Source organism: Emys orbicularis, chromosome 4, assembly GCF_028017835.1.
Source record: "Emys orbicularis isolate rEmyOrb1 chromosome 4, rEmyOrb1.hap1, whole genome shotgun sequence".
Classification (NCBI taxonomy): Eukaryota; Metazoa; Chordata; order Testudines; family Emydidae; genus Emys; species Emys orbicularis.
Window position 1 is genome coordinate 134,324,297 of NC_088686.1, and position 19,510 is coordinate 134,343,806.

General features: G+C 50.8%; 1 protein-coding gene across 1 annotated transcript; it reads left to right on the forward strand.

Annotated features, from left to right (window-relative positions):
* The first annotated feature begins 11,658 nt into the window (after window positions 1-11,658).
* On the forward strand, window positions 11,659-18,255 carry SPDEF (SAM pointed domain containing ETS transcription factor). Its single transcript, XM_065404452.1, has 5 exons — window positions 11,659-12,124; window positions 15,587-15,784; window positions 15,941-15,988; window positions 16,790-16,930; window positions 18,077-18,255. Exons 1-5 carry the CDS (start codon window positions 11,659-11,661, stop codon window positions 18,253-18,255), a joined length of 1,032 nt encoding a protein of 343 aa, XP_065260524.1.
* Window positions 18,256-19,510: the final 1,255 nt, after the last annotated feature.

Consider the following 19,510-nt stretch of genomic DNA (forward strand, 5'->3'; position numbering starts at 1 on the left):
GTTCAGCTAATGTTCCTTGGAGCCTAATGCCTTGAGGCATCCTCCTCATTGATACATTTACCTACCTCGTGCTCTCACTGGCCTGCCTCCCGCAGGCAGTTATTCCTCCGTCTCCCTTTAGCCCTCTGAGAATGAAGTGCTGGGTGCTCTCCAGAGCTGAGCCATTGGGCCAGCGCTGAGGACACAGGAAGGCAGGATGGATCTCCAAAGGGCCACATTAGAGGGGCTGGTAACTTTGTCCTGCTCCCTTTGGGCACAGAGAGAAAGAAAGAGCTAGTAATATTTTTTTCATATATAATTGTTTTGTTTTTTTTAATGGGAGGCAGTGATGTCTTCTGCTTAAACCATCAGATCGAGAAGCCGGACTCCTGGGTTCCTGACTTTGGCATTCACTCCGTGTGTGACTTTGGACGAGTCACTTAAATGCTCCGTGCCTCAGTTTCCCCTTCTGCAAAATGGACATAACAACTTTTGCCAAGTGCTTTGAGATCCATAGATGAAAAGTGCCACCAATTGTTAAATATTATTTTTAGCCTTTGTGATGTGTTTGCTGAGTTCCTTTCCAAAGTCTCCTTCTATTTTAAAAAACAAAAAACCCTCCATAGGAGCAGCCTATTAACACTCTCCTATCCTATGGGGGCTTCAGACATGTTCCAACAACATCCATAAATTTGGATATTTTAATCCAAAGCTTCTTTGTACCCACCGGGTCTGCAGGATTGGGCTGGAAAACTAGGAAGAATGGGCTCCCTTGTGAAATTTCTGGGGATCTTCCCTCTTGCTGGGGCTCAAAATACAGAGGAAACAGCCTTTCTTCCTCATGATTTTTCAGGGGGTCAGCTTATGTTCCTAACTGGAACCCAAAATACAGAGCCAGCATAGGGATGAAAGAACTGGGGGGGTGGGCGGGGGAGGAAGAAATGTAGTTTGGTCAAAGGTTCAGGCTCAATCTGATTTTATCCACTTTGGTTTGCCTGACAGTGGCATATACCTGTCTTTTCCAAAAGCATTTATGGATGCTGGAAAGAGACAGCAGCGTTAAAGACCACTTTGGCTCCCTTAATCCCACATGGGCTGCTAAAATACGCCAGGTTCTTCTCCAGTGTGCGGTCTCTCCTCTTTCATTGTCTGAGAGGTCTAAAACTTCCTGCTACAGGAGGGTTGGAGACACAGAACTGGAACCTGGTTTTGGAACGCTCCCCGATTTCTGGGCTGTTGTTAGTTCAATGAAGGTGAGAGAGAGCCTAGGGAAACAAACAAGTTTTGTGAAACCCCAAAGATTGTCGAGGTTTCCTACAATCCCACATGTTCCCAGGCCTCCCTGTCCCCTACTTAACACTTCTGCCTGTTTGCATGCAGTCGACAACAGTTGGGAGTGCTATCTGAGCTTGCCCTAACCCAACCTGTTTCGCTGCGGATTTAATTTTAATTAATGAGCTCATTGTTTAAGGTAGGTTTGTTCTTTGCTTTCAAAGGGCTTGATCCCAAGTCTGTTGAAGTCAATATCAAAGATCTCATTGACTCATCGGAGGAGGATCATCATAATACAAATAATACCTACCTCTTAGTCATACAGAGATCTCAAAGCACTTTACAAAGAAGGTCCGTACCATTCTCCCCACTTCACAGAGGGAGAAACAGAAGCCCCGGGGGTGAAGTGACTTGCCAAAGTGGCTGAGCTGTGAACAGAACCCAGGTCTACTGAGTCCCAGTCTAGTGCTCTGTCCACTAGGTCACACTACCTCCCCTAGGCCTTATGTGTATTGATATTCTGCATGGAGTTGGACCTGCAGCACACTGTTCAGATCCAAATTTCCCCCAAAAGATGATTAGAGCTGAGGTTTGGGCATACCTCTGAGAGCCACAGTCCAGCTTTCGTTAAAGTGAATGCTAAAACTCCCATTGGCTCATTCAGCAGACGCTCCCAAAAGCGATCAGGCAAAATGTTTGGGAACGATTTGGCACTAGCTGTGTCCCAATGTAAGTCCCCCTGCCTCTTGGGGGCACCCTTCCCTATATGAGCGGGAGAGTTGAGTGAGCGAGAGTGAAGTGTTCATTCCTGGTGGGTTTCCAGCCAGCTGAACAAGAAGCAGTGTGTTGCTGGTGTCCTAGCAAAGTCAGGCTGAGCATTACATGCAAAAATCACATGATTTTTCTTTGGCTTTGTTGCCTCGCACCCTGCAATTGGCTGGTGCCCTTCTTCAAAGCAGCCATGCTTGCGTGGCCCTGATTAGTAGCCCCATGGATGTATGACATGCCAGCTGTTGTACATTCTCATCTAGCTGGGTTTTGCTTAGTAGTGGGCTGCACCTGGGTTCTCTCTGCAGGCTCAAGAGTCTCAGCAAAGCTCTCTGAGCCTTGTGAGTGAGTCTGGTGTTTGTAGCCTCCAAACCAGATGAGTTTCCCCTGCTTTGGAGCTTTGGCTTTGCAAACATTTTGCACAGCATTAGTCCCTGCTGTAGGATTCGGTTTAGGAACCGTCCCTGCTCCTGGGCTAGCAGAGCTAAACTTTGCATCTAGAATCTTAGTGCCCTGACATTTCCATTGGTATCTCATCAACTGGAATATCCCACCACTGCCTCATTCTTTCTTTAGTCAGCTATCCATTAATGCTTTTATATAGTGAGCTCCTTAGTTGGAAAGTGCTATAGAAGGGTAAAAAAGCCCCACCCCATCCCAAAGTCCTTACTCAGGCAAAACTCCCAATGAAGTCAAGGAGAAGGGGGAATCTCTTGTTCTCAGTCTTGCTACAGCTTTTCTCTGCTGGCAGAGACCTTCCACTCCCTCCATGCTGATGGAGGGTGTGTTGAAGGTGATGGGGGTGGGGTGGGAAGAGGGATGCTTTTTGTTGCAAGAGCGTTCTACTGAATTTTTTCTGCAATGGCTTGGAAAAAATGGAGGCCTGTGTTTTAAGCTGCATGCAGTTATGTGGGATCTTTCTTCCTATCAAAGGCATGCATCACATTAGAGTTAATGGGAACTACATGGGCATATCAGAGGAGAATGAGGGTACAGCTGGAACTCACCTGCGCATGGCTAGGCTGATGTCATCAACATGATAAACAGCTTGCAGGTTTTTCTTTTAACACCATTTACAATCTATTTCACACTTTAAGGTGTGATTCTGTTTGTCAAATGACTGTGGAAAAATGGCCCCTTCTTTCCCACAGATCAGCTCTTGGTATATATTTAGAGCCAGAGCTGATGAACCTACTTTACCATATTAAACACCTGGTAGCCCTGCCATGCTGGCACAGCTAAGAGTGAGCAAGCTGGAGTCAACTCCTCATGCACCTTCATCTGCCCTGTTTGCAAAATTCCAGTATCACAGTTAATTGGCGCACCTGTGCACACCCAATGACGGCAAGGGGGTTTGCACTGATGTCAGAGAAAGCAGAATTTGACCTGCAGACCCTTCATGCCTGATTGTGATGCATAAGAAGGAAATACCCCAGCTTGACTCTCAGATCCAAGGGCTGGCAGTTGCAAACAATGGGACAGATGCAGATCAGTGTAGCTCCCTGTAGCCAGTAGAACTATGCTGGTTTATACTAGCTGGAGATCTGGCCCAGGACCTTTCTACTTGTAAATGGAGCCCAGTTGGTCTGGAGATACTGAGAAGCAAGTCAGGAGCCCCTTGATGCAAGTTTTACACTGATTTTTTTTTACAGTGACACTTTAAGTTGTGGTTCTGATCTCCCCCCAGCTCTTGTAGAGTTTGGCAAACAGCTGAGGTGGAACATAACTGTCTGCAGGTAATAAAGGGAGGAAATACCAAAGAGTCAGGGGAATTGTTTAGGGTAGTAAAAGGGATCATTAAATGCAACCGAGGCTATGCCTACCCTTAAAACGCTACAGTGGCAAGTTAGGGCTTTCCGCATGCTTCAAGCTTTCTGTGCTAGGGAAAGAAACCAAAAATTGTTGTTAGGGCAGCAGCTCGAGCTCAGAAACCCTCGGGCCTTGAGGGATTTTTATAACTTGGTGACAGTTTGTTTTTAAACAAAGTTCTTCTCCTAGAGACTAGAGTGTATAACCGTAAGGGAAAGAAGAGAGGAAGAAGAGGAAAAGGAAATAGAAAAGAGAGAGTTAAAATAGAGACATATTTGAGTGCTATATACCAGTGCTCCCCGATGGGGTCATGGTGACCTCTGTAATTAACGTGCTGGAACCATTTGGTCAAAGGAATGATCCCAGCTGAGACTCTCTCTAAACTTTTATTACAGCTGCCTAATGCACCGAGCCCTGATGCCCATTTGTTGTCACAGGGCTTGTCTACTTGGCAAATGACTTGCCCAGCAAGCCAGGGTGTGAATCTGTCATCAGATCCCTTGTGGACACTGCTACACATAGGTGGCAGGTGACGAGGCTAGAGGGGGGCTCAGCTCCCCTTCCCCAAACATATCTACCAGCTCCCCAGTTTTGGCTGAACCATCCTGTGTACACGCCCGGCTCAGGAGCAAAACCCCCGCATACTAGCGCTAGTTCTCATTGAGCTACTGCGAGCAGAAGTAGCCGTGACAGCATGGGTCATGGCAGCAAAGTCATGGCTCTAGGCTGCTGGTTTCAGGAGGGGTTGGACTCCGACAGCTAATCCGTGCCTTTCAGTGACAACCATACACCTCTTTTAGCTCAGCGAGTGAACTATGCTGTGAGGCACTCAGATACTACGGTGACAGGAGACAGATAATTACCAGATGTAGCTGAGGGTGGTGGTCCTGGGCAGATTCTGCTCTCTCCAAGTTTGTTAGAATTTACATTGGAATTTATCTAGGGAGTGCAGTGGCCTTTGGGTTCCCTACCATAGTCTTTTGCTCCATGAACTCTGGGCCAAATCCCAGAATTGCCTTTGACACCAGTGGGGGGGGGGGGGGGGCAGACTTGGCACTGATCTAAAGATCTCTCCAAGGTGCTGGGGCAGAGGACAAGGAAGCAGAAAGAACCACACCCTTCTTGCGATTAACAACTGTTTGCTCATGCCCTGAGCTTGAACGCTGTCTCTGCTGCTGCTCGGCTGGGAGAAATTAGAGGGGTGGAGAAAACCCACCCCCCCATTAGCTGCAGAGCTAACTTCTAGCATTAAATAGGGGTCGAGGTCTCCGAGGCTAAAGAGATGTGTGAGGCTGGAGGAAGGGGAAAGGGATAATGCAAGTGAGGGAAGAGTGAATAAATGCAAGGGGGAAAAGGCAGTAAGGGACAGAGGGGATGTGAGATGAAAGGAAAGCAGACAAACCAAGGAAAGAGAGAGCACGGCCTTAGAAACTAAAAATCCTGGGCCCAGTTTTCAGACATGGGCCATAACTTGACATAGCTTTATAGACTACGTTAGCATTGACTCCACTGTACACTAGCTGGGCGTCTGTCATCGACCCTGAAGGAGCTTCGCGGATGTATTCCAGTTGGGGGGGTTCTTCACCCTTGTATCAGTATATACAAGCTGACTGAGGAGCCCTGATCTGCAAACCCAGCCTCCGTTTGACTCCCTGGCCTTGGAAGCAGGGCTGCGGTTTGACATCTTGGGTAGATGCTGTTCAGGAGTGGACGTGCGAGAGGAAAGTTGAGCTTTCCCTGCAGTTGGTCCCTCCTTCTCCTGTTGTTTCGCTCTTGCTCAAAGCGGCTTCTCAGAGTAAATACTTCCCCACCTAGCCCATAAAGGCCTCAGCAGCAGCCTCCTGGGTGCCAAAGCCAGAGAAAATCAAACAAAGGTCCCCACCCTTAGAGTACAGCACGTTTTGTCAGATGATTACTCAGGCTTTTCTCTCCCACAGCCCAGAGGTTCTGCTCCTGGCCAGGTTCTGTTTCCCAGGGGCTCTGGCCTACAATTTCCCAGCCAGGGGTGGTGGGGTGGGGTGGAAGGAAAGGGCAGGGCTGATTAGTTAGAAGTTTCACCTTCTTTCTTTGTCCTCTGTCCCCAAACTTGGCAATGCCCCTTAGGCCCTAGAGCCTTCAATTGGCACCAGCTGTGCTGGTTTTGCCTCAATCTGTCTGTCTGTTTGATGTGCGGCTGCTAGTGTGAATACCGTGACTACTGGGCAGTAATCAGGTGTGCGTTTTTGCAGTGGCTCTTGCATCAGAGACTTTATAATGGTTTAGAGAACAGGGCTCCCCCCACCTCCTTCACAAACACAGATGTAGGTACATGTCCCTCCTAGCACTCCTGATCTCCTTTCTTGTAGTACCCAGCACTGTTACTGGGATCAGTTGGCCAGATTCTCTGCTGGTGTCAATCAGCATCATGCCATTGACTTCAATGGAGCTTCCTCAGTTGACACCAGCTGGAGATCTGGCCCCAGCGACTTTGGGGTAGTAAGTAAAACTGCATTATGGGATAGAACGGGGAGGTATGGCTGAGCTGCTGCAAATGCTTTGTGTACATGGAGGAGTGAGAACTGCTGCAGACTGCAACCAGTTTAGCCAGCCCTGAGGGCTAGACTTTGCCCTGGTTGTGGCAACCCAGGCTTGCAAGATGTCTGGGACAGCTGCTGTGCGTGAATGCACGTTGTTGCAGGCGCCGAGTGCACCAGACGCTGTTTTGCTTAGGGCCTGGAGAGAACTTGGGCAGAGAAGCTTGGAATTAGAAAGGGGAAGACAGAGATCCAGGGGAAGGGACAAGCAGGCCGCAGCAGTCTGGTCTGCCATTGTTGCAGAGCCCAGGAACATAACTGCATGCACTTTTTTTATTTATTTAGCCCTCTGCTTGTGGGGAAGGTGGTGCTGGGATCTAATCCCACTTCCAAGGAGCACCACACCATCTCGGGTTTGCAAAGGGCTTTCTCGGGGCTAGGGCCTCGCAAGCTGTTACCAGCTTCCCTTTTGTGCAGGGAGCAGCATGGGGCTGGATTTAAGGCTGATCTCTTAAAGTCTTCATCTAATCCAGAGCAAATAAACCAGAGGTTTGGAACTGCGCAGCATCTCTCAGGGAAACCTGGTGCCTCTTGGGAGGCGTGGGGCCCCCTAGCTAGGGACTCCCCAGTTCTGGCCTCCGGAGCATCAGAGAAAATGCAGTATTTGCTGGGCAGCAGGGGGGTTAGCACCTGCTCTGCGGAAGATCACCTTACTGGGTGCCTGATCGGAAAGGCCAAGCCTGCTTCCGGGGCCGCTGTGACATTCCGACATGTTTCTAAAAGTCTCCTGTCTGAGCAAAATTCGCCACTTAAAGGCAGCCTAGTATTTCTGTATCTCTCAGGGCTATTGATTGTTAAAGTCTATGAGGCCAGACCCCCACCTGACATAAATCAGCATAGCTCCATTGCCCGTCCATGAGCCGGGGCTATCGATGCCAGCTGGGGCTCTAACTCTGTGTGGGTATGTGATTGCGTTGTGCGAATATATGCGTGTGGGGTATTTGCATGGGGTGTGTGTGTGTATATCTGTTTATCTATATGTGCTAGGGACTTACCTGGGCCCCTATGACCGTAATACCCTCACAAACCTTAATGTGTTTATACCGTATACACAGGAGCAGAAGCTCCTCGTATAGTCAGCCTCTTCCTGCTCATTAGTTGGTTCAGCACTGTTACACTGCAGCATCTGAGACCCGTGCGCAAAAGTGGTTACTGCCTTCAAGGGTTTGATGGTAGCTGTTTAGTAGGGCTGTCCTTGAATGATGGTTGCACCGTTGCGTGTTAAGGCTAGGGTTGCAGGCACTGGGTTTCGTACTGTAGCCGGGGTTTCTTATGAGCAGTGGGATCCACACACTGGCTTGTTATCGTAGGGTTGCTTGCGAGCGGGCCAGGCTGTATACACTTTCTTTTTTGGAATACAAGCACTGAAGCATTTGGAGCCAGGTTTTTCAGAAGAGCCCAGCAGGCTGGGGGGCCTCTTGAGCGCTGAGTCTTTGGAAAATCCGGCCATCGCTGTGGAATGCCTCCCTTGCACATGGTGTAGGAAGAGGTTTGTTTTCAAAAATTGGGCTTTCAGTTATGTGCTGCAAAAAGCCCTTGGGAAATGTTGGCCTTTTGGGATTCTGAGGCCAGAAAGGAGCAGCGGGATGGCATAGTGGTCAGTGCATAGGATTTGGCGCCAGGACCTCCTGTGATCTAACCCCAACTCCGCCACTTATTTTGCATGGCCTTGGGCAAGTCGTTTAATCTCCCAGTGCCTCAGTTTCCCTATATTCACTGCAGGGGGCCAGGACTTGACTTCAGTGGAGAAACGGTGATTTACAGTAGTGGAGGCCCTGGCCCAAGGATAATAAAACTTCCCTCCTGGGGATAATTGGGGAACCTTTGTGAAGCACATGGGAGATGCAAGGCCCCGGGGAAGTGTTAAGCATTGGTGCTGTTAAAATCGTTGCAGACTTCGTTCCTGGCTTTGTCTGAAGGATGAGTTTAACTGTAACAATGTAAATCTTCCAGATGTCTCCTCTTTCCTCCCATCCCCACCCCTTCCACTGGCAAATCTGTGGTTAATGGGAGTCTAGCTTGCGGCTATTAATGACATTTAATTATCTCTTATTTACCAACCATCACTGACTGCAGGGAGCGGACATGGGACCAGCCCATTCGCTAGAAGCAGCAGAATGGAAATGAAATTTTCTTGGCACGTTGAAAAAGGTACAAAGATAGTAACACGCAGTACAGAACATTTTGATAAATAACACCTCTCCGACACAAAGGATACGTTTATTTGGTTAGAAGGGCTTGAATAAACTCAGGAGATTCACTGTTTCATCCTTCGTGTTAAAGGAACCCAATGAAGTAACTTCATTGCTATTTTTTTCTTGCTGCTTTTTTTTTTATATAATACCCACTGGGAAACATCGCACTGAAATCTGCTTACCCACCGACGTTTTCCCATCCTCCATTGTACGTTGGTTTGTATATTGCAGGGTCGCTTGTGTGCTGGCCTGCTGCATGGACTGATTTGTTTTTGTAGGGTCTCTTTGGAGCAATGGCCCACAAGTACACACGCTGCTTTGTTATTGTAGGGTCACGTGTGTGTGCCGTTATTACTGTTCATTATTTGTATTACAGGAGTGACCGTCATGGCGCCAGTGTGCTAGGTGCTGTACAAACAGAACAAAAAGACGGTCCCTGCCCCCAAAGCGCTTACAGTCTGTGATCTGTGTGCACTGGTTTGTTTTTGTGGGATCACTCATGTGTTGAGCTGGATGGTCTGGTTTATTATGGTAGGATCGATTGGCGTTACCCGGCTGTGTACGCTGCTTTGTTATTGTAGGGTCCCTTACCAGCACTGGGTTGCTGTATTTTGAGAAAAAGAGCAGGGAATCATTTGTTGGGGGGGAGGAGGGGGAAAGGTGGAAAATCCCCATACAAAGAAAGACACGGGCCGTGCAAACAGCTATACAATTGACCCTGACGGTGCCCTTTTAATGGCACACTCATTTCAGAGGGCTCTTTTCTTTAAAGCCTCAGGACTCCTCTCAGGGCACTATCAGGCTTTCTCTTTTGATGGAGACATTTCCCGCGGTTGCCATGGAAATTCAGCAGGCTCCTCCTCTTCTCTGCAGAGTCCAGGGCTCCCTGCGTGCAGGAGACAGATGGAACTGGGCTTTTAAACATGTGCTCTGGAAAGAAAAGAACAAGTGCAAAAAGTTCATGCCAATGGGGATTGAAGGGGTTCGTGGCCAGGAGCCATCAGCTGCCATGTGCCCTGTCATCCGATTCATAGATTCCAAGGCCAGAAGGGACCAATGTGATCATCTAGCTGATCGCACGTATAACAGACCAAAGAACTGCCCCCACAATCATTCCCAGAGCAGATCTGTTAGAAAAACAGCCAATCTTGATTTTAAAAATTGTCGGCAATGGAGAATCCACCGCGACCCTTGGTAAATTGTTCCAGGGGTGAATTACTCTCACCATTAAAAATGTTTATGCCGCGTTTCCAGTCTGATGGAAACGGTGCCAGGGATTCTGAAATCAGAGGGTCTCCTCATGGAAGTGACATGAACAATGGGGTGCCTGCCTTATAACTGGGGCTCAGTCTAATCGCCAGCCACTCTGTGCAGGGTTTTTATACCATGCTCATCCCTGTGGGATCTGTGCTGCCAGAAATGCCAGTGCCTCACCCATTTAGGGTCTGAACTACTGTTGGTGTCCATGGGTTTCGGATCAAGCCCCAAATGACTGGAGATCTCATGACGATGGCATTGTAATTGTGTGAGCTGCCCTCGGGTGCAATAGTAGTGGATACACCAAGGCCTAGATCTTGTTAGAGAATCCCCATGGGGAGAGCAGTGTCCTTCAGGACAACACTCTCAGGCTAGGTCTACACTGGGGGGGGGTTGACCTAAGATACGCAACTTCAGCTATGCGAATAGCGTAGCTGAAGTCGGTGTATCTTAGGTCGATTTACCTGGCCGTGAGGACGGCGGCGAGTCGACCGCTGCTGCTCCTCCGTCGACTCCGCTTCCACCTCTCGCTGCGGTGGAGTTCCAGAGCGATCGGGGATCGATTTTATCGCATCTACACTAGACGCGATAAATCGATCCCCAATAGATCGATCTGGCGTAGACGTTCCCTCAGCCCCTGTCTACGATAGGGACCAGGCTTACAAAGGGGTTTAGGCACCTAACGATGCAACAAGGCACCTAGTGAAAAACACCTAAGCAGGTTACATGGCTAACTCCCAGTGACATCAACCGTTTCGTGGAGTCCAGCGGCCCTGCAACAGTTTCCTTGCTTGGTGTAGATGTGCCCTGCGCCTGCTGGTGACGTGAAGCCCATGTAAAGGGCTGCTCTGTTGGTTACACTCAGATAATTTTTTATTATTTATTATTATTGTTGTTGATTTGTATTATTGCAGTGCCTTTGACTCCTAGTCCCAGACCAGGACCCCACCACGCTAGGTGCTGTACAAACACAGAACAAAAAGATGGTCCCTGCCCCCACTCAGATGGGCCTTGTCTCTGTTATTTTAACTGATAGGAGTTTGGAGGCTCAGCTTGGAGCAGATGCAGCGAGGGGGAATGTTCTGGAGTTCAACCTCTGCCTGAGATGCAGGGCTCTGTCTAACCCTGCCACAAGCAGCATCTCTCCTGCCCTGCATTGCCCAGTGATGGGGAACGGCTGTGCCCGCTAATGCTCAGGTTCTTGGCAGAGATGCTCTCCCCATCCAAGTCAGGGTGCTCAGAAACCAGATTCCCCAGGCACACTCCCGTCTCTGGTTGTGTGTCCATTTCTTCCCAAGGAATGTGCAGTTCCCCACCCAAGGCTGATGGCTTCATTGTCCCAAACAGACTTCAGCTCACCCCCCCACACACACACCCCAGCCAACTGTGGGAAGGGGCTTATTTACTTCATACCATTTTCCTTCCTACCCCCTCCAGAAAGTTACCACCCTAATCAGGGATGACTCTCCCTCACGTTTGGTATCTGATCGTTCCAGGCAGATCGGCTTTTCCCCACTCCCCTTCTACCCCCTGATTGCCAAATGACCCAGAAGCGAAGGAGTCACCCGGGCCTGTGAAGAACGATTTAACCTGTTTTCATCTGGGGGTCTCTTTGGGCGTCGAGTGGCTCTTTGGAGGCTTCTTTCCCACTAACAGGCTTAGCTTTCCCTCTTTGTGCCTGACCACTGGGCAGAAAGGCAGGAATTCTTATCAAGCCCCAGCCCTTTCTGACTGGTGCTTGTTGGTTTGTTTCTCTCTCCACCCCTTGGTGGCTGACAGACTTGGAGACGCACCCGGGCAGAGTGATGGGCAGCGCAGGCCAGGGGCTGACTGCTCTGCCTCACAGCCGGATCGCCCCGCAGGACGCCCTGCTGCTGACCAGCCTGGAGAAGACCCCCGCCGCACAAGACCCCGATACTCGGAGCTGGAGCTCCCTGGACAGCCCCAGCCCCCCTGCCACGCCCGAGCAGACCCTGCCCACTTTCTACCTCCACTACTTCGATATGCTCTACTCAGAGGACACCAGCTGGGTGCCCAAGGGCCTGGGGGAGACTCCTCAGGGCAGTGGCCAAGGAGGCAGGGGCGAAGGGCAGAAGGAGCCGGAGCAGTGCCCCATCATCGACAGCCAGGGCTTGGGGCTGAGCCCCGACATGGACTACCAGGAGAGCCTCCACTTGGAGGAGCACTCGCTGGAGCAGGTGCAGAGCATGGTGGTGGGCGAAGTGCTAAAGGACATCGAGACGGCTTGCAAGCTCCTCAACATTGCAGCAGGTGGGTGCCCCTTCTGTCTCTCCACTTTTGCTCTGGGTGTGTGTGTGTGGGGGGGGATTTAGGGGGCCAAGGAGAGCTCAGTGCCTTGTTGTGGGGAGACCGGAGGCTCAGGGGGCTCCAGACTGAGCTGTGGAGCTTGTCACCTCTTGCTTGCTGGTTCGGATTCGGCTTGGCAGCAGGTGAAAAGCATTGTTGGCTCTTGGTCCGGGATGTCCATGGAGTGGCTCGAGACTTCCTGGCCCTCCACAGTTACCAGAGAGCACCAGGATGTGCTGTGTACGCTAATATCCACAGGGCAGCCGGCATTAACGGCTGGATCCAAAGCCCTTGGAAGGCAGTGGGAGTGTTTCTGTTGTCCTCAGTGAGCTTTGGGTCAGGTCCTAATTGTCCCCCTTGTGGGCACTCTCAGCAGAGAGGCCAAAGACTGACTGGGCCATGGAGGCTGGGCTCCTTCCTCACCCTTCACTGGGATTCCTCCAGGGCAGGCTGAGTCACGTTTCCAGGGGCCGGGGATGTCGAAGGAAAGACACCCCCACTGGCCTCTGTGTACTTCCCTGGCACAACACTCCTCAAGCAAAAACAGCCACGCGGATTCCTTTTTTCTGTTCAAACCCTTTTATTTGACAGAAATTTAAATAATCAAACCGTTCTGCTGGGTTGCGACAGAGTGAGTGGGGTGTGAGTGAGGCCCTGAGAGGGCAGCATCTGGCACATCTGGATCCCAGCAGTGCCACTGCCAAAAGTTTTCAAACAGGTAGGGGCTGGGGGTGGAAGAGTCTGAGGCCTGATCTCCACCTAAAACTTAGGTCGGTCTAGCTGCATTGCCCAAGGCTGTGAAAAATTTCACACTCAGAGCACTGTAGTTGGGTCGATTTAACCCCCAGTGTAGGATTCTTCCGACAACCACTGGAAAGGTGGATGACCTACATCAAGAGAAAACCCCCTTCTGTTGATGTAGGAAGCATTTACACTGCAGTGCGGCAGTGCCGTAACTCTGCTGCTGTAGTAGCAAGAGTGTAGACGTGGCCTCATAGTTCCTAAATCAGTCTTCTAGATGCTTCCCACTAGCAGAATATTCTGGTCTCCCCAGAGTCCAGGGCAGCTGGATTCATAGGGACTAGCAGGTTTTCCCCATCTCCCATGTCTATGACAATGTGAAATATATTTCACTGGGTTGCACGGGGAATCTCTTCCCCAGGGGTGAAAAGTGTCTTTGAAGTCACGTGTGTTAAGCAAGTGGATGGCGGGTCAGAAAGGGAGCAGCCGGATGGGTCTTTCTTTCTTTCTTTCTTTCTTTCTTTCTTTCTTTCTTTCTTTCTTTCTTTCTTTCTTTCTTTCTTTCTTTCTTTCTTTCTTTCTTTCTAATTGCCCACTTGGGAGAGCTGGTGGTGGAATGTTGAGTGTCTAACAGAACTGTCCTCTCGGGTGATTCTTCTGGGGTGGTGGTGGTGGGGAAGGGGATGGAGCCTGCTTTTCTTGACATCAATGGTAAAACTGCTAGTGACACCAACAGGGAGCAGGGTTGGGCTGCAGGGGTGTGAAAATGAAACCTTAAAGTACCACATGCACCACAGGGGGGAGAAAAAAAAAGTCATGCCAAGGAATCGTGGCGTGGTGGGAAGGGACCAACTCCCCCCCCCCCCCCCCCCCCCCCGCGATGCGAATACCCTTGATTTATGGTGTGGGGGCTGAGAATCTGGACCCAAACGTTGCATTGTGGTTCGTACCCGTCTCTAAAATAATCCGGCGCACGTGTTTAAATGCAATGGCATGGGATATTTGGGGAAGTGCCTTTGAGTTACAAGCAGCCTACAGCAGGGTTGCAGCCATCTGGCCCCAGTCCTGACAGGATTTAGTATGAACCAGAATGAGCACTCTGATCTTCAGAGGAGCCTGAGCTGGCTCCTGTCTGAATCAATGGGCATTTTCTCACTGAATTAAGTGGGAGCAGGAGCAGGGCTTTCTCACTCCAATGGTGCAAAAGTGCACCGTGCACATCCTCTCTGAAGAGCCAAACCCAGCAGCGAGCTCGGGACCCTGCAAACAGCACCTCATTGTCCCAGCTCCGGAGCTGACAGCGCTGTCAGCGATGGGGTTTGGGAGCCAGGGTCTGTAGGAGAAACGGCTGGAGCCAGAATCAGAGAGTCCCAGCTAGATCATGAAAACCATGCTGAGCATTTTAATCCCTGCCTTGCACTGATTGCAAAGGACTCTGCAAGGTGCACTGGGATGGTGGCAAAGTCTCCAGTAGTAATGCACAGCCACTGGGGGCAGGTATGTTTGGTTTACTAGGATGAGTTCCTCTGGCATGAGGAACTTCGGGCCAGCTCCTTAGCTGGTGTAAATCAATGGAGCTATGTGAATTTACACCCTTTGAGGATCTCCCCATATATTTGGGGGGAGCAGTGTTTAAAATAGCTCGCAGGGTTTCTACCTCTAATGCTGGAGCGGGGCCTGAACCGGAATCCCAGATCCAAACTCTTTGGGCTTGGAAGCTCAGAACCATGGCAGAACTCTGGCCGGTCTCTCTCTGCATTTGAAATATTTTGTATCCTGTGGAGTTTCTTAAGCATCTATAAAGCTACTGCATCGAGGCATTAAGAACATTGGTCCAATTGGCAGTCAGCGTGGCTATGCTGATTTCCATCCACTGAAGCCTTGAACCTTGCAGCATGTGGGAAGGTGATTTGCTCTATTACGTGTGTGCATGCAGTAGCCACTTGCTGGGTACATAGCCTTGCTGGGCGCCCCGAGCCAGGTGCTCTTCCAGAGGGCGTCGCTGTTTCACAAACAGTGGCGATGGGGAACACAGTGATTTGGCACACGGAGGATAAATGTGCCCCTTTAGGAGAACCAGCCCTTCGGACAGGTCACGCTGCTGTTGCTTCCCCTGTGGGCACGCGGTCCGTCTTCTCCTGACCAGATTGTTCATTTGAAAGTGCGCTTGCTGGGCTTGGTGCAAAGAGACTCGCTCCTTACGGCCGGGCCGGGCCTGCACTGGGGAGGCTCCCCTGTGCTGTAGGTGAAGGGTGCTTCTGATGCTCCCTTCCCCTGCCCCCACACCCCCATAATCTGTGGGTTTTGAGATCTGTTGACTGGGGTTGAATTCTCTCCCAGTAGAGGCAGGGACTTTCTGCAGGTGGAGCGTTCCCCTGGCAGGAAAGGGATCTGGTTCCCAGGGGGATGGGGCAAAGAAGGAGGCAGGGAACCCAGGAGAGGATCAAAGATCCATGTTTCCAGTGGTTGAAGTAGATTGAAACTGGAGGGGTAGTTTCCTTGCCCCAGCCGTGCAGGAGGGGGAACAGGCAGGGAGTACTGCTCCTCAGCTCCCTTGTCCTTTTAGCATGGGAGGGGTGCAGTGTTCTCTGTTACTGTAACCCTTGCAGAGTGTTCTCTGGAGGGGAAGTGTCCCCCGACCCTGCTCACCAGGACTGGGCGGGGCGTTTTGTTTCTCGTCCACAGATCCGGCGGACTGGAGTCCAGGAAACGTCCAGAAGTGGATCCTATGGACTGAGCACCAGTACCGACTGCCCCAGATTGGGAAATCTTTCCAGGACCTGTCTGGGAAGGATCTGTGTGCCATGTCAGAGGAGCAGTTCCGTCAGCGCTCCCTGGTGTGCGGGGACGTGCTGCACGCCCACCTGGACATCTGGAAATCAGGTACATGCCGGCGGAGTTGGAGGAGGCGGGGTGAGCGCAGCAAAGTTTCCTTAACCGTGTTACCCATGGGAACAGTGCGCTTTGTAGCGGGTGGATTCTGCTCCCCCTCGCCTGACGCTCGTGCCCTCTCTGACACTGACCGTGCTTCCCTTCCAGCTGCCTGGATGAAGGAGAAGGCTGCGCCCGGAGAAGTGCGGTACTGTGGTGAGTTCCCACCTTTGCCAAGGACAGGAAGCGAGGAGGGGTAGGAGGGAAGCTGGGGGTGCAGCAGGAGGGTCAGTGAACCAATGATTCAGTGACTGGGTCCCCAGTTATTTCAGGGGTTGCTTCTCTCTTAATCAGGACCAATATGTTAATCGTAATTAAGTCTCAGAGTGGTAATTATAATACACTATTTATTAGTCAATAATAGCCTGGTTAATTAGTCAATAATGTGTCTGGTTAATAACAAGCCCAAAGGGGAAATGACTATCAGATCTATCCCAGATACTTATATAGCCCTCATTACCCTGATATCAGAGTGCCTCACAATCTGGTGTGTATTTATTATTAATGTATTATTACTGTAGCACTCAGGAGTCCCAGCCACGGGACTGCTGTGCTAGGCGCCGTACAAATACAAAACAAAAAGATGGTCCCAATCCCAAAGAGCTGATAATCTCAGTCTTTACAACACTTCTGGAAAGCAGGGCAGGGCTATTATCGCCACGTTACAGCTGGGGAACTGAGGCACAGAAAGGCTAAGTGACTTGCCCAGGTTCACACAGGGAGACTGTGGCAGAGTAGGGAACTCAGCCTGGGATTCCCAAGTTGCAGGCTATTGCCCTGCCCACTGAACCATCCTTCCTCTCATCAGACGGCAGCCATTTTTGGCCACTGATGAGTCGTGATGACCTGGGCAAGCTGAAGAGGAAAGACTCCCTCTGTTCCCAGTCCCCAGAGCCACTTGCTCCTCTGCTGGTAGCGACTGACTAACAGCTGGCATGTGCTTCCTTTCTGCCGCAGCGGGCGACGAGAGCTGGACGGATAGCGAGGTGGACTCCTCCTGCTCAGGCCAGCCCATCCACCTATGGCAGTTCCTCAAAGAGCTTTTGCTGAAGCCTCATCACTATGGACGGTTCATTCGCTGGCTCAATAAGGAGAAAGGTGGGGGCCGTTGACTCCTTCTGGGGAACTCAAAGCCACTTTTTGTATCTATGCCATAGCTCCACAGTGTCGAGTCTCATAGCACGAGTATTCACCCCGGCAGGTGCTCCAACCCAAAGCTTTCTGGGCCAGATTCTGCTGTCGTCATTCCGTCAGTCCACAGGGCCAGATTTTCTGCCCTGTTCTTCTTTTTGCACCCAGAAAATCAAGCCCAGTGACTCCCAGTTTACACTGCTGTGAGTGAGATCAGAATGAGGTGCTATGCCTGGGTGTCTCCCTGTCTGTATGACTAAGGTACTCATTGCCATAGACACAAATCTGAGTCTCCCATTATCTTCCCCCAAACTCTATCCCTCAGTGAGTTTGTGGGAACCAAAGCTCTATTTTCCATTCCCTAAACTTCCTTCCTGGTGAAACTGGGCTCCTGATCCTGGATTCCTGTAGTGCCTAGATCAAAGCCCGAGCTCTGCATGTTGCGGGTGTGTCTACCCAGCGCATGGCTGCAAGCCTCTGAGCTCGGGTCGACAGGCGTAGGCTCATGGGGCTCACCCTACTGTAGACGTGTAGCTATGTAGATGTTGCCGCCTAGTCTGTCAGTCCCACGCCCCCTGCCCTAGGCTTCCGAGCCCAATGCTTTTGATTTAGTTGGGGTTGGTCGTGCTTTGAGCAGGGGGTTGGACTTGATGACCTTCTGAGGTCCCTTCCAACCCTGATCTTCCATGATTCTATGCTGAACGTCTTCACAGCTGTTCTTAGCGTGAACCATGTGAGCCTGAGTTTGCCGAGCTGGGCTCGGAGGTTCACTGCCGCTGCCTGTGTTAGACACGTCCACAGAGTCCCTGCCCCAAAGACTTTACACGGCAGATGAAGGGTGAGAGGGGAAACGGCCACACGGAAAGTGGGAGTCACTTGTCAGCATCCACCCAGCAGAGCCGTGTCAGAGCTGGGACTAGAACCCAAGTTTCCCTGAGTCCTGTGCTCTGCCTACTAGACTATGCTGCCTCTCAGTGACCCTGGGATTGGTCCTGATTTGAGCAAGGGGTTGGACTAGATGATCTCCTGAGGTCCCTTCCAACCCTGACATTCTATGATTCAACCCCCATCCTATATTATTGCCTCCTTTTTCTCTGCATGTTCCTCTCTCAGGCATATTCAAGATCGAGGACTCTGCCCAGGTGGCTCGTTTATGGGGAATCCGGAAGAACCGGCCCGCCATGAACTATGACAAGCTGAGCCGCTCCATCCGGCAGTATTACAAGAAAGGGATCATCCGGAAACCTGACATCTCCCAGCGCCTGGTCTACCAGTTTGTCCACCCCGTCTGAGAAGGGGGCAGGAGCAGGGGAACGGACTGACCTCCCGGTGGGATCCCTATAACCACAGCACCTCCCACCCCCTTCCAAAAAGAGATCCACCTTTGATAATAAAGATGAAGTCTAGGGTTGTGCAAGAGGCTGGAAATTCATCAAACTTGCCAGATGAACTTCAGAGCTTCCAACCTCCCCCAGGCTACAAAGCGTGTGTGTTGGGGGAAGAACCCCCGCCTAGCAATGGACTGCCTGTGAAATAGAGTGTATACATTTAATTCTGGGGCCAATGAGTTTGTGTAGAAAGCCCCCTTCTCCCTCTAAAGCTGCGGTGTGAGGGAACCAAGTGAGGGGGGCACAACAATTGGGTGGGGTGGGGGGGCGAGGGGATGCTGCCTGGAAGCAACGTCGAACCAATAGAAGTTACGTCTGACTGTTGTGGATGAGGTTCATTTTTCCCCCCCAGCTTTTCAAGTCTTTGGCTGTGCGAGAGGCACCACTAGACCAGATGCCACTTAGCAGAGATTTATGGCATGTTGGAGGTCACACAGCAAAGCAGCTGGGCGTAAAACCCAGGAGTCCTGCCCACACGTTGGAACATAGGAGTTGTCATATTGCATCAGACCACTGGTCCTTGTTTCTGAGCCTGCTTTAGTGAAAGGTGCCGGTACCCCTGCAGTGATGGGTAACTTGCCCCCTGGGGAAGTTTCTTCCTGATCCCCATCAGTTAGAGACGGTCATGTACCCTGAAGATTGATAAGAGACCCACACACACACACACCCCGCACAACATCTAGTGATAATCAGATTCGGCCTCTCTTCGTCGATGCTTTCCCCTTCCAGGTGGGGAGCTTGAGTTGTCCTGAAATATCCCAAGGATATTATCATGGCAATTCTACTGGTTTTGCTTTTTCCTGGTCTAAAGCTGTTCTCTGGGCATGGAGGAGAGGTAATTCCCCACCCCCCTCAGCCAGTCCAGAGCCTTTCTTTAATGGGACAACTCCCTCACCAATAGCCTAACTGAAATCTGTTCCTTAAAGGGGTGATCTTCTATCCTTCCCTGAGCTAGAAAAGTAGCTGGTCAGTCCAATCATTAACTGGCGGTGTCTCTTCTTGGTGGGGGCAAGGATAGAATGATAGCCAGAAAGTGCTTCCCACTAAGGCACTCTCCCCCCCAACACTTGCTATATGCATGTGATCAACTAGGCAATGCCCCCAGCCTTGTGTGGCAGTGTAGGGATGCCCCAGTGTGAAAGGGCTCTGCGAGCCGGCA

Coding starts and splice junctions, on each gene's coding strand:
- SPDEF (XM_065404452.1), top strand. CDS start 11,659: ATGGGCAGCGCAGGCCAGGGGCTGACTGCTCTGCCTCACAGCCGGATC. Junction 15,785..15,940: donor CCTGGACATCTGGAAATCAG/GTACATGCCGGC, acceptor CTTCCCTTCCAG/CTGCCTGGATGAAGGAGAAG. Junction 15,989..16,789: donor CGGAGAAGTGCGGTACTGTG/GTGAGTTCCCAC, acceptor TTTCTGCCGCAG/CGGGCGACGAGAGCTGGACG.